This window comes from Leuciscus leuciscus (genome assembly GCF_965113295.1).
Source record: "Leuciscus leuciscus genome assembly, chromosome: 6".
Classification (NCBI taxonomy): Eukaryota; Metazoa; Chordata; class Actinopteri; order Cypriniformes; family Leuciscidae; genus Leuciscus; species Leuciscus leuciscus.
In genome coordinates this window covers 42913834-42927534 of record NC_138730.1, presented here as the reverse complement: position 1 = coordinate 42927534, position 13701 = coordinate 42913834, and the positions used below count along the sequence as shown (strand labels likewise).

The 13701-nt window shown below is 40.5% G+C and overlaps 1 protein-coding gene across 2 annotated transcripts in view; it reads left to right on the top strand.

Moving 5' to 3' along the window:
• Window positions 1-7985, top strand: part of LOC309501021 (sodium channel protein type 5 subunit alpha-like) — a gene marked incomplete at its 5' end in the record, with an annotated part of 50114 nt that extends 42129 nt beyond the window's left edge. The window contains 6 exons of one of the 2 annotated variants that reach the window (XM_082172919.1): window positions 3127-3399; window positions 4381-4434; window positions 4839-4980; window positions 5074-5174; window positions 5268-5538; window positions 5836-7985. In XM_082172919.1, the coding sequence (XP_082029045.1) occupies window positions 3127-3399; window positions 4381-4434; window positions 4839-4980; window positions 5074-5174; window positions 5268-5538; window positions 5836-7067 (2073 nt within the window). In that variant the 3' untranslated portion in view covers window positions 7068-7985. Of the gene's footprint in view, window positions 1-3126; window positions 3400-4380; window positions 4435-4838; window positions 4981-5073; window positions 5175-5267; window positions 5563-5835 lie in introns of both variants that reach the window. The other variant, XM_082172918.1, reaches the window with a different exon arrangement.
• Window positions 7986-13701: the final 5716 nt, after the last annotated feature.

Below are 13701 nucleotides of genomic sequence, written 5' to 3'. Positions count from 1 at the left end.
TAATAGAGGATTTTAACTGTGACAAGATGATTGACAGGGCAGTTTACGTGACAGGATGCACGCGACAGATCCGTCCGATAAAGATGACGAAGTAGTATGTCCCAAAGCTTGCCTACTTTTTTGCTATACATTCAAAAGTAAATACATTTTCTTCACAAAAAGAGTACATATACTTTTATGGCGTAGTGTAACTTAGGCGAATTGGGACGCAGCATATGGCTTTACACGATGCCGATCGCTCTGATTGGTTTTAGGAGTTTTAGGTCTGTCCAATTGCGCCCAGAGGCATTTGACGTCCGTTGGTGACGCCCCTTTGGAAATTAGTTATTAAAGAAGCTTTGCCAGACCATAACTCAGTTACTACTGAGAATGGTCTGGTTTTAACCAGGCTACTAGCATGTCACACTTTCTCACAAAATGTGCATTTCATAGCATCTTTGCTTTCAACAACCATTTGTAAGGTTAAGAAGTCTGGTATCATCCCCTAATCACCAGAAAAACTGCCACAAACACATGATTCCTAACTTGCTCTGAGCCAGGTTAGAATTATTTGTTCAATTCTCAGCCGATTTTCACATGCTTGACATTATTTTATGCCCAACCCTGATTTCAAGTTTAGAACTATGGCCGGTGACACAAGGAAATGTAAACACGACCCAGATGTTTTCTGCTACATGTGTTTTACTACATCCAAACAGCAACATCATTTTTTTTATAAACTTGTGTTTTTGTAAAGTTCTATTTGAACATATTTTTTCACCCCTTTGCCGATTGCAAGTTAAATTACACATTTTGAATGCTTCTTTTTGACCTTTGACGGCTTTTATTATTTTGATAAGTGCATTCAAGCTGATATACTGTATATATATATATATATATATATATATATATATATATATATAATAAAAAAAAAAGGTTTTATTAATAACTTCTAACTCAGCATTATCAAATTAGTTAATATCAAAGTCCCTTTCCGCCAAATCATTTAACTTGGCGGCCATCTTTGAAACACCTCTCGGGCAGCTATTTCAGTCATGCAAGTGCAGCTCCTATCTCTTTGAATGGGGAACAAGGCAAGGCAAGGCAAGGCAAGGCAAGGCAAGGCAAGGCAAGGCAAGGCAAGGCAAGGCAAGGCAAGGCAAGGCAAGGCAAGGCAAGGCAAGGCAAGTTTATTTATATAGCACATTTCATACACTATGGCAATTCAAAGTGCTTTACAGAAAGGAATTCAAATAATCACAAAATAAAAGCAAGGAAAATTAAAACAGTTATAAAAGAAATTAAAAGAGATATATGATACAGTTATAAAATGAATTAAAATAGTAAAAAGATGATACATAGATAAACTTCTCATCTGGCAAAACACCGGTGTATCATATTTTTCACAACTCCCAGTTTTACTCTGAATGTAGACAGAATGTAGTTACACCATTTTCCCATGGTGATTACACTGTGTCTGTGGTGTTCTTTTGGCGCACCTAAGAAATCTATTGGACGTCTTCGATGGACCCGATTTTCCCCTAAAATCGGACAGGAGGAGCTCTAGGACTGACCTCGGGTTCACTGTCCCATCAGTCCGCACCCCAAAAACCCATTTATTCAGAAGCTCTATATGGATTCAGTCCAGTCCGCACCCCACAGAACCTCGAGTTTAATTACACATCAAACTCACTACTCCACCACAGACCCAGGTCATCAGCATGGTTTCATCTCTCAAGTTCCCCAATTAAGTGGTGTATGTTTCTCTCTTACCCAATTCTCAGTGCCATTTGAGTTCAGTTTAGAATCAAAAGTAGGAATACAGTGCAATCAAACATCAGCTCAACAGCTCAAATTCTCCAAAGCTGTTCACCAAGATTATGAGATCTCAAATGAAATCTGACAACAACTGTGTCATACAATTGTTTTGTTTCAAAACGCTAAAATTTTCAGGCTGGATCAATGCGCACGTAAGCGTGAATAAACGTGCATCTCAGAACACAGACGGCTTTTAAAAACAGCTGCATAGTGACAATAACTTTACCAATTGGCGATTGGCTCTTTTATTTAGAACGCGAGATTTATTTCGCCTTATTGCTTTATTCACTTTCTCCCATTTAAAAGAGTGATGCAGGGGTGACATCAAAACCCTTTGATGTTCCACTAGTTTTGGAAAGATTGATTTTCCACTAGTTAACTTGAGATTTTCCTATGGGTTTTATAATGTTTATTTTTTATTTATGAGTAAAATAAAGCCTGTGGTAAACATAACTTGACAATACTTGAACGTTTTATTCTACAATGTAAATGGCACACAAGTTCTTATCTAGTTACGTATTAGAAACATACGCGTAAAAAATAAATTAAAAAAAATTCGCATTTTCGATATTGGTGTGTGTGATTTACGTTGTGGAACATCATGTTCAAATAAGTTATGTTTACCACAGACCTTAGTTTACTCCTAAATTGAAAAAAAAAAGAAAACTCATAAAACCCCCTAGTAAAATCTCAAGGCAACCCGTGGCAAATTAGTCTTCTGTGTTTTGACGTCATCCCTGCACCACTCTAGTAATATGAGTGCACCATCTTTGTATATTTAAAGTCTTTGTTAATATTAGGCCTTCTTTGCAAACCATCAGACTTTTTTTCCCCAAGAATCAGTAGTTAAAAGGCTGATTAAATTACATTTACAAATCTTGAGCAAAATATGCCTGAATTTGTTATTTAGCAGACAGATCTGATTACTTTATGTTTGAATTGCTTGTGTGATCTAGCAATGCAGTATCTGCATGCAGTCACAATATGATTGATTTCTGTATGGTATCACAGTCACCGGGATGTTGCCAAGTAAGACATGTTTCCAGGACCACATTCCTGTCTGAAAATGTATTCCTAACCATATCCCTACCCCTGACCAAACCCTACCCATAAGTTATCCCTAAAATCAGAGGGGAAGATGAATACAACTGATGTAGAAGCACCTAACCCTGGCTGTAAGCCTAAACTTGACATAATCTGTAAACTTGGCCCTCAAATCTGATTGGCTGATTCAAATGTTGTTCTTGGATCAAAATTGGATAAATTTTATGTTGCACTTGGTGAAATCACATTCACCATGGTATCACATTCCTGATTTCTGTTGTTCAGGTGGTAGTGAATGCACTGATTGGGGCCATCCCGTCCATCATGAACGTACTGCTGGTGTGCCTGATCTTCTGGCTCATATTTAGCATCATGGGAGTCAATCTTTTCGCTGGGAAATTTGGGAAATGCGTCAACAGGACAGGATACATCCACAATGTAACCCTGGTCAACAACAAGACTGATTGCCAATCCATGAATGACACCCAGTTCTACTGGACCAAAGTGAAAGTTAACTTCGACAACGTGGGACTTGGCTACCTCTCGCTTCTGCAGGTGGTGAGTGTCTTGAAGCTTGTGCACCAGAACTGGCAAACAGGAGGCAGAATTCTAATTTAAATTTAAGGAAGTGGAGTAAAACTGGAATGCTGCTGTAAGTTTAGTTTTAAACAATATAAATTAAATTTTTAAGCATTATCATACACAAAACATTTGGGGTAGAAACATTTTTTACAAGACATTTTTATATTTTATATTAATATTTGATGTCGATTATCCAACAAAGTTTTAAATTATTCATTTATTTTTAATAAAAATAGTTTAATTCGTTAATTGTAAGTGCATGGGAATATTTCAGTTTAGGAAAAATTTATTTTACACATCAGCCAACAAATTAGCATAATTAGTCAAAATTAATGATGTGATTATTTATGTTTGTCAAAAAACTTGTGTTGGACCCATACAATGCCTCTGTAATTTGACTGATAAATGTCTTTGAATTGCGGTTCAGTAAATTCCTCTTCCTGTCATTCCATTCCATTGTTGTGGCCAATTCAGATTCAAATTCAAGGGAGCAAATTCTTACATTTAAAATTCTGACCTTCCTAAAGAATTTAGTCCAACACTTTTAGGGATTGTGCTGTAGAATCATCCTTCATAATTGTTAAGGTAGCCAAGCAACCAGAGTTCTTCAGGGCCCTGCAACTCCTCGATGGACCTTAACTTGTTATTTACCTCTAAGAACAGTCTCTCAAATCACCACAGGTTATGATTTCTGTAACCATGGCAACGACATCCCAAAATGGCCTTGCTTAATAGCATTCATGCTGACTCTTGGTGAGTCACCCTTTGTCTTTACAGAAAAGAAATGACTCGTAAAAGCGTAATTACCTCAGCCTAAAAAGTCAAGTTTTGCCACAGTCAGGCATTGAAAGAGATGTGCTCACCTAGAAGCAGAACATATATTTGAATAAATTGACAATCTTTCTCTTTTAGATGGACATTTTGAATGATTAAATACTTGAGTATTCTGTTTTTCAGGCAACATTCAAAGGCTGGATGGAAATCATGTATGCCGCCGTAGACTCTCGTGGAGTAAGCATGTTTTTTTCATTACTAAAATTAATGACTTGCACCAAGAACCAAGCTTCACTTTACACTTTACAAAAAGGTCCCGGATAATGTTAACAAATGCAATAAAACAAGTGTAAAAAAAAAAAAAAAAAACTTTCATATATTTAATCTTAAACTACAATCTAGTTCTGAAAAAAGAAAGTCAATTCAAAGAACCTAGAATTTAACAAGAACTTTTTTAACCTCCAGAAAAACTAATAGTAACTCAATTATCCAATGCAAAAAATAATCATCTTTTTTGATAAAAACTAAAGAGGGTTCACCTGGTTCAAAGAACCATTGAAGAACCTTCATTTTAAGAGTTTTGAGAATTGAGAATTGTCTAAAAAAACTGTCCTAAGTTTGATGTTTTTCTTGTTTGTCAGGTTGAGGAGCAGCCCGTCAAAGAGATAAACCTCTACATGTACCTCTACTTTGTAATCTTCATCATCTTTGGATCGTTCTTTACCTTGAATTTGTTCATTGGTGTCATCATCGACAACTTCAATCAACAGAAACGAATGATAGGTGTTTAAGATTTACTTCTTTTCCTGAAGCATTTAGTTTACATGTAATGTGTTCCATGAAAATAATAGCAGCTGGTTGTTCTCTGTACTAAAGGTGGCCAGGATATATTCATGACCGAAGAGCAGAAGAAGTACTACAACGCGATGAAGAAACTTGGATCCAAAAAGCCACAGAAGCCAATTCCAAGACCAATGGTAAGAGTATGATTTTTATCAACAAAACATTTGTAATCGATCTCATAACGGATGCCCTTTCTAATTTCTAACCATAAACACATTTCCATCTAGAACATTCTACAAGGATTCTTCTTTGACTTGGTGTCCAAGCAAGCCTTTGACATCACCATCATGATGCTCATTATCCTCAACATGATAACCATGATGGTCGAGACCGATGAACAATCTGCTCGCATGGAGTCCATCCTCAATAACATCAACCTGGCCTTCATCGTCATCTTCACCACCGAATGCCTCATCAAGATTTTTGCCCTTCGCTGTTATTTCTTCACCATTAGTTGGAACATATTTGACTTTGTTGTTGTCATTCTGTCCATCGTTGGTAAGTGCACGACTTTCCAGTCTGGTAAGTGGTAGTGTGGCTGATGTAAGATACGTTCCCTTCTGAAAAGACCAACTTGGTTTATACTAGTTAGTACTGGTCTATCTGGTCACCATTATGGTGAAGCCAAGGAAGTTTTGCTGGTTAAAGATAGTTAATAAACTTGGGAGAGACACCAGCTGGTCTTTTCAACGGGGTTGAAGTGATCTGAGATGTTCAAAGTGCCATTTCTCAATTCCTCAAAAGATTTTTCATTGCATATGTTGATTTCTCTTCTTTGTTTGTCTTTCCAAACAGGAATTGTCCTTGCTGACATAATAGAAAAATACTTTGTGTCCCCAACTTTGTTTCGTGTTATCCGGTTGGCAAGAATAGGAAGAGTTCTCCGACTAATACGAGCAGCTAAAGGAATAAGGACGTTACTTTTTGCCTTAATGATGTCGCTGCCGGCGTTGTTTAACATCGGCCTCCTGCTCTTCCTGGTCATGTTCATCTATGCCATTTTTGGCATGGCGAACTTTGCCTACGTAAAGAAGCAGGGTGGGATTGACGACATGTTCAACTTTGAAACCTTCGGGAACAGCATTATCAGCCTTTTCCAGATTACCACATCGGCCGGTTGGGATAACCTGCTGGATCCCATTCTGAACAACTCACCGGAAGAGTGCAGCTCGGTTTTCATCAACACTGGAACTCATACTAAGGGCAACTGCGGCAATCCCTCAGTAGGGATCACTTTCTTCGTAAGCTACATCATAATTTCCTTCCTGATCGTGGTCAACATGTACATCGCCATCATTCTGGAAAACTTCAGCGTGGCCACCGAGGAGAGCACAGAACCTCTGAGCGAGGACGACTTCGAGATGTTCTACGAGGTGTGGGAGAAGTTTGACGTCGAGGCTACGCACTTCATCGAGTACTCCAAACTCTCCAGTTTCGCCGACAGCCTTTCGGAACCTCTGAGAATCGCCAAACCCAACAAAATCAAGCTTGTCCAGATGGACCTTCCCATGGTCAGCGGCGACAGGATCCACTGCCTGGACATCCTGTTCGCCTTCACCAAGCGGGTCCTCGGGGAAACCGGGGAAATGGACGCTTTGAAGCAGCAAATGGAGGAGAAGTTCATGATGACGAACCCTTCCAAGATGTCCCATGAGCCCATCACCACCACACTCCGGCGCAAGCAGGAGGAGATTTCGGCAACCCTGATCCAACGCGCCTATAGAGGGCACCTAGTTAGACGGCAAATGAAGCAGGCTTCTTACTTGTACAGGCACATAAACCAAGACACACTCTGGTCAGAAGAGGACGGCGCTCCGGAGCATGAAGGACTCATAGCATCTATGATTAAAGAGCACTACGGTCCCAAGAGGGGGCCACCGGTGCGGACACTGTACTTAGCTTCCTCTCCGCCATCCTATGAGGTTATAACAAGGGGTCCTAGTGACTGTTTCACGATGTTAATATCTGACTCCAGATCCGGTGAGCCTCATAAATCAGAAGAGACGTATGACGAGACCTTTCTTTAGGAACTCTTTTCTAAGTAGACCATCTTTGCTTGCTTTTTTTTTTACTTCGTTTGGATGCGTCTAATCAAGAAGAATCCTAAACAAGATTTCACTTTTTTTAATATATAAGAACGTCAACAACCTATGTTGTTTTGTCTAAAAAATATGACATGGCATCATGGTAAACAGACAAATATTCATGGATATATCAAAGTGAGGATGTACACGCTAACCTTTCAGGTAGAGAATGTACTTCAACTCGGATTGTGTTGCACATATCGCAACTGTAATATATTGCACAGACGTTATTTTTATTGTTTCCTATAAAGCTTAACAGGCCACATATAGTTTTTTTTCCCAGGATTACAGAATATAAGCAGAGTTTACTGTTGCTCAGGTGAGGCATGTTATCACTTTTTTACACTTGAGGAGTGTGACTGTGATTTTGAGTAACTGGTGCAAGGAAAAGGCCCCTAAAAGCAGTATGAATGACTAGTTTGCTTCTTACAAAGTGAGTGATTTTTGCATTTTTATCCGTGCTTGAGGAATTTGTTTTTCTTGTTGAACACAGGCAGGAAACTGTTTAAAAAGGGTTTAAAATCAATAAGAAATCGAAATTGATTATTTGAGTCATTATGTATTGTGCATGTTTGGCACACATTATGCCAAAGAATGAACATGTCTATGTAATCTTTCTTCAAAATGTATCAACTTTCCTTTACAAGATGATGTCATGTATTTTTTAATCTCTTCTCTCCAACTGCTTTCCTCCATTTTGATATGCAACGCCCAGTTTTAATGATTCAATCAATTCCCAATGGATAAAAAAAAAAATCCTGTGTCACTAAGCTCAAAGCAGTAAAATGGATTTCATGTTGACTTAAACTGAAATAAAATGGTTGAACAACTATTTTTAATACAAAATCTGAATTAGCTAAAATTACCTTCAGCTCTTGTGTTTTATTCAAGGGCTTTTTTTTTTACTGCAGCATTGTCAATATGTGGCACATGGAAATACTTGCTAATTACTGGTTCTCAAACATCGAAGAGCTGGTTCTGTAAGAAGCTATTGTCTGTCTTTGTTCCCAGTAAAGAAAGACTGGTCCACATGATGTTTAACATTCAAAAACAGGTGCTTCATACTCAACAGCGGGGCAGTTTTTGTTGATTTGGTAACGGTAGGCATAGATTCGTGCTCTGGGCTCTTGGTTAGGGAGCCAATTTGGCTGCGTCCCCTGGGAGTTTGCCCTTTCTCCAGCCCAGGACGAGGGTGTTCAAATCCTCCACTGACCAGCTGGACCTCCAGGATAATCCCAGCGGAAAATAATCACTTGTTTTAATTACACACAAATGCACGCATACTTTAGTTCACTCTCTGTCACACAGTCACAGACCTTAAAACTGATAACTTTTAGAAACACACAAATGCGGTTGCTTTTCCATTTGGAAAAGTGAATGCTTGATATTTCTTTTCAAAGATTTAAAACATTTTATGAGAAAAATTATGAATCAAATAGCCTTCAAGTGCTAATGAATTGCATAATGATGGCTAAATGATGGTAAATTAATTTTAAAAAGTAATAATATTGGTATATTTTGAACTGTGATGGACGGAAAATCTTGAACCAAAATGGTAGATTTGGAATTGCCAAGTCGTTCTATAGAGAGCATTATTTTGTTTGATTTGATTGTCTAACACTGCATTACTCTATCTGTATATTTTTACAACTTTGTCCAGTTATTTTATGAACATGGTTTGATTCTTTGTGTCTCACTTTAAAGAAATCCACTTTAATGAATGTGCCTGCGTAACTGATCTGATGTTTAAACATCTGAACATGTGGCTGGGATTAAGCTCAACTAAAGGAAACCCATTATTAAAGATTAAAATGCACTATAACTAATTACATAAACACGCACATGCACATCTAAATTAACACACACACAAAAAAAGTGATTTTTAACAAAAAATTTAAAAACAAAGTGTTTTGCTATTTTTTATTTAGACAGCAAAATAACGCAATCAATGAGTAAATGCGATTAGATTAGTACCAGAGGAGTGACTGATGAAGATAATCATTTGTCCACTTCCTGGATTTAAGGATGTGAACACTCTTAATCAGGATGTGTGCATTACCGTTGCCATGGCCACCATGAAAAAGCTCCACTTGATTGGTCTAGCCTTCTGATTAAGTTATCACAATAGACTAAAAATGTATAATAGAAACTACAAATAACAAGTCAAAACCTTTATGAAAGGGTACTATTGATAATATATGAATTTTCTAAATTAAATTCATTTGTGAAGTCACTAACTCTAAATACATTCATGATGTATATTTGAGTACAGTGTGTGTGTGTGTGATACACGTACTCAATTCACATCATAAATGTATATATATATATATTTTTATTATTATACATTTATATTCATCAAATACACATGAATTTTTGTGTGTATATATATATTCATATAGATATATATTTATTAATAACAACAAGCCGGCTTAAACTCCTGAGCCATTAGGAAAAGATAACAGTCATAAAGACTGCAAAATCTACATGCGTGTGTTTGTGAAAAAAACAGGCTGACATTGAGACATAAAAGCTCTCAGAAGCTCTAAAGTGCATGACATCTACAGTAAAGCACATTCGTGACCTTTGACCTTGTGAAAATCCCCCCAAAAATGTATATCATCATATCGTCTCTTGCTATTTTGATGTCTCTGATAAGACTTTTGGGAGATATGAATAAGAATATTTGAATGTTAAGGAATAGTTTGGTCAATTCAGTCATCATTTACTCATTCACTCATTTGTGGGCTCAAACTAATCCTTAAACAGATGCATGAATTAATAAATGTTCATATGAGGACATCATGGAACACTACAGTGGAAATATGATTCCAGTTCTTGAAATACACAAGCGAATGTGTACAGCACCATCTTCTGAGAAACAAAAAAATCATAATATGATCATAATAATCCACCATAGAAAAAAAAAATAGAAAAAATGGAAAAATGCAATTAACGCCGTCCATCTGTTGGTGCAGCAAAGGCTTAGAAAGGTTTGGAGAAATCCTGACCCGGAGGGAAGCTCTGCTTATTTCCACTAAACTGAAAAAGAGACTTTTCCGGAAAAAGGCTTTTTTTGTTTGTTTGTTTTTGCTGTTGTTCTTTTTAATGCATTTCTTTTGCCATTATTTAATCTTGAATAGAGTCAGCATGTCATGATCACAAAATAAAACGTATCATGACCCTGACGTTAAAATCTGTTGAAATGATTCCACACTGCAATAATGTTACAACATTAATTTGCATATTATTATTCAACTTAATTTGCATACTATTACAATGCAACTTGTCAGATATCATATACACAGTACTACAGTCTAACCTGTCTTGCTTTATTTAAAGTTCGTGTCTCACCGGTTTGTTGTTCTTCTGAGGGATGCTTCAGTTGAGCTTCTGTCCAATGCGTCATTGTTTCTCGCATGTTGTAATCGAAAACATCAAGCCAGTCTAAATATTTGTAACAGAGAGAGTTTGCTTGAACAAAGACTTCACTTTTGGTCTGTTTCTAACACAAAGTCATTCTATAAGACTTGGACCTAGTGCTCAAGACATGCTACTTTTAAAGATCTCTTGAAATGGCTTGACGAACGCAGCTGTCTTTCCAGTGTTGAAGTGTTTCCTATTCAAACAGGAAGTTGAGGCGGGGCATATTAAAGGTCTTGTTTTTTGCTTTTTGTTTATTTTTTCAATTAACCAATAGCCTTCATTTTATGTTAAAGCCGTAAACTATGACAAATGAAGGCTTGAAGGCAAGCTACAAGCTACACCAGCCGCGGAAGAGACAGACAATCAGCCAATAGCCGCGCCGCTAGGAGTGCTCGCATCTGATAGGCGGAACTAGACCAATGAGACATCAGCTCCAACCCTGTCAAAATTTGCATATCCAAACGCAATGAAAGCGAAGGCTGCACTGAAGCCAGTGTCAACGGTGGTAGCGGTGAAAGCTGTATTAACACTAGTAGCCATATACACAGAGTCAACAGCATAGAGGTAACCACTTCATACAACTAGAAAGTTCAAAATACATGAGTAAGAATACATCCACCAAAGCACACAAAAAGCTGGTCCGACTGACGGAAGGTGGCCGAGCGATTCACATACCTCCGCAAAGCCCTGATCAGCGTCACGCGAAGATGACGGTTCAGCAGATAAAGCAGGCAGGGAAACAACCTGTGCTTTGAACGGTTTAGAGAGTGACTTAGGCATATAGCCCCGTCTCGGCCGGAGAGTAACGATGCAGTCGCCCGGGTCCGAAACAGATACAATCATCATCCACCGAGAACGCGTGTAAGTCTCCAATGCGCTTCGCAGAGGCGAGAACAAGGAGCAAAGACGTTTTGAGGGAGAGCTCCTTAACAGCAATCGAAGCTAGGGTCTCGAACGGCGGTAGAGAGAGAGAGCCCTCAAAACTAGAGCTAGATCCCACGGCGGCACCGATGGCGGCCGTGAAGGACACAATCTCCACACTCCCCTGAGACATCTGGTCACCAGAGTCAAGTCAAGTCAAGTCAAGTTTTTTTGTATAGCGCTTTTCACAATACAGATTGCATCAAAGCAGCTTCACAGTATTAAATTAAAATAATACAACAAAGTTTGTTTCAAGAGGAATTTATTGATTGATAAAATTAAATTAAATATCCCCAAAATATCCCCAACTGAGCAAGCCAAAGGCAACAGTGGCAAGGAACCGAAAAACTCCATCAAGTGACCTAATGGTGTCCTAAAACTCCATCAGGTGCCTTAATGGAGAAAAAAAAAAAAAAAAAAAAGCAGAGTGTGCTTACCGATCAATTGCCCGTTAACCGGGGGAAAAAACGAAGCAATAGCGGCCACATACACCTTCAGCGTGGATGGCAAACTCCTGCTATCCAGTCTGTGCTGTAAAAAGCGCAAAACATCCGACACGGACATGGCACCATTTTGCAAAAACTCCCCACTTTAGAGCGTAAAGGCGCCTAGTAGAAGGCGCGCGCCTCCGCGAGTCTGCCAAGCACTCGGGAAGGCAGTGTCTTGCTCGTTCAAGGTGCCTGAAGCAGCCACACATGAAGGTTCCACAGCTTGGGGCTGGGGTGCCATATCGTGCCGTTCGCCTGAGACAGCAGGTCCTTCCTGAGCGGGATTTGCCATGGGGGAGCCAACATTATCTCTCTCAGGTCCGCAAACCAGGGCTGGTTCGGCCAGTTCGGGGCCAGGAGGATCACTGACACTCTCTCCCCCATAGGCAAAATCTTCACCGGAGGGAACGCGTAAAGCCTGGCTTTCGGCCAAAGCGATGTCAGAGCATCTCCCGTCAGCGGGGAGTGAGATAGCGAAAAGAACGTCTGACAGTGCATGCTCTCGCTCGTGGCAAACAGATCCACGTCCGCCCTCCTGAATCGATCCCAAATCATTTGCACCGATCCGGGGTGAAGCCTCCAATCTCTTTGAGGAATCCCGTTCCTTGAAAGTATGTCCGCTCCGCGGTTTAGGAGACCGGGGATGTGCACCGCTCCGATGGAGAGAAAGTGTCGATCCACCCACAACAGGAGACTCGCTGCCTGTTTGAAATGAGCTCTAGAGCTCACGCCGCCCTGGCGATTTATGTACAAAATGACAGACATGTTGTCGGTTCAGATCAGTACATGCTGCTGCTCCAACCTCGACCGAAAAGCTTCCAGGGTTAAGGACTTCGCCTTTAATTCCAAACGGTTAATGTGCCTGTGACTCCGACCACAGACCTGAGGCAGGCACGCCCAAGCACACTGCTCCCCAGCCTGAGGTCGACGCATCCGTCGAGACCACGGTGCGTTGTGTCACTATTCCCAAAGGCACTCCTGGGCTGAACATATCCGGGTAGCGCCACGGTCTCAGAGCGCTGACTCAACTGTGAGTAACTGGAATGCGCGTGTGACCTGAAGACCACGCACTTGGCGGGACTCGTGTTTTCAGCCAAAACTGCAGCGGCCGCATATGCAGCAGACCCAGATTGCACACTTGAGAAGCCACAGCCATCAGCCCCAGAAGCCTCTGAAATTCCCTCAGTGAAACAGGCCTGCCCAGTCTGAAATGGCGCAGAGTCGATGAAATTGTCTGTATGCGCTCTCTCGAGAGGTGGGCTCGCATCGCCACCGAGTCGCAACACACGCCCAGATATGTTACAGTCTGACTCGGGATAAACACGCTCTTCTGCACATTCACATGCAGTCCCAGTGTATCCAGATGGTGAAGCAGCGTTTCCACGTGACTGATTAGCATAGGGCCGTGCTCAGAGGAGATGAGGACGGGCACAGGTGCGCGGCAACGTTCTCCGTGGGGCATGCGCACATAGCCGTGGGCTTCCGCTCCATCCACGTGAGCAAACATAGCCTGCGTGGCAGAGCGGGTGTGCGCCGATTGGGGTGCAGACCACGATCTCACAACATGCTCGTGGACGTCCGGAAAGAATGGAGTCCTCCTCCTTGAAGCAGCCTGGCGGCGGCCTGACTGGCAATACCACGAGTCCAGCGAGCTTACTGTTAGTAGGCTCGTCCAGAGCATTTCGACGTCAAGTCCAGCTCCTTGACAGACCTTGCCGAGGACCCTGACGAGCTCCTCCTGGAGG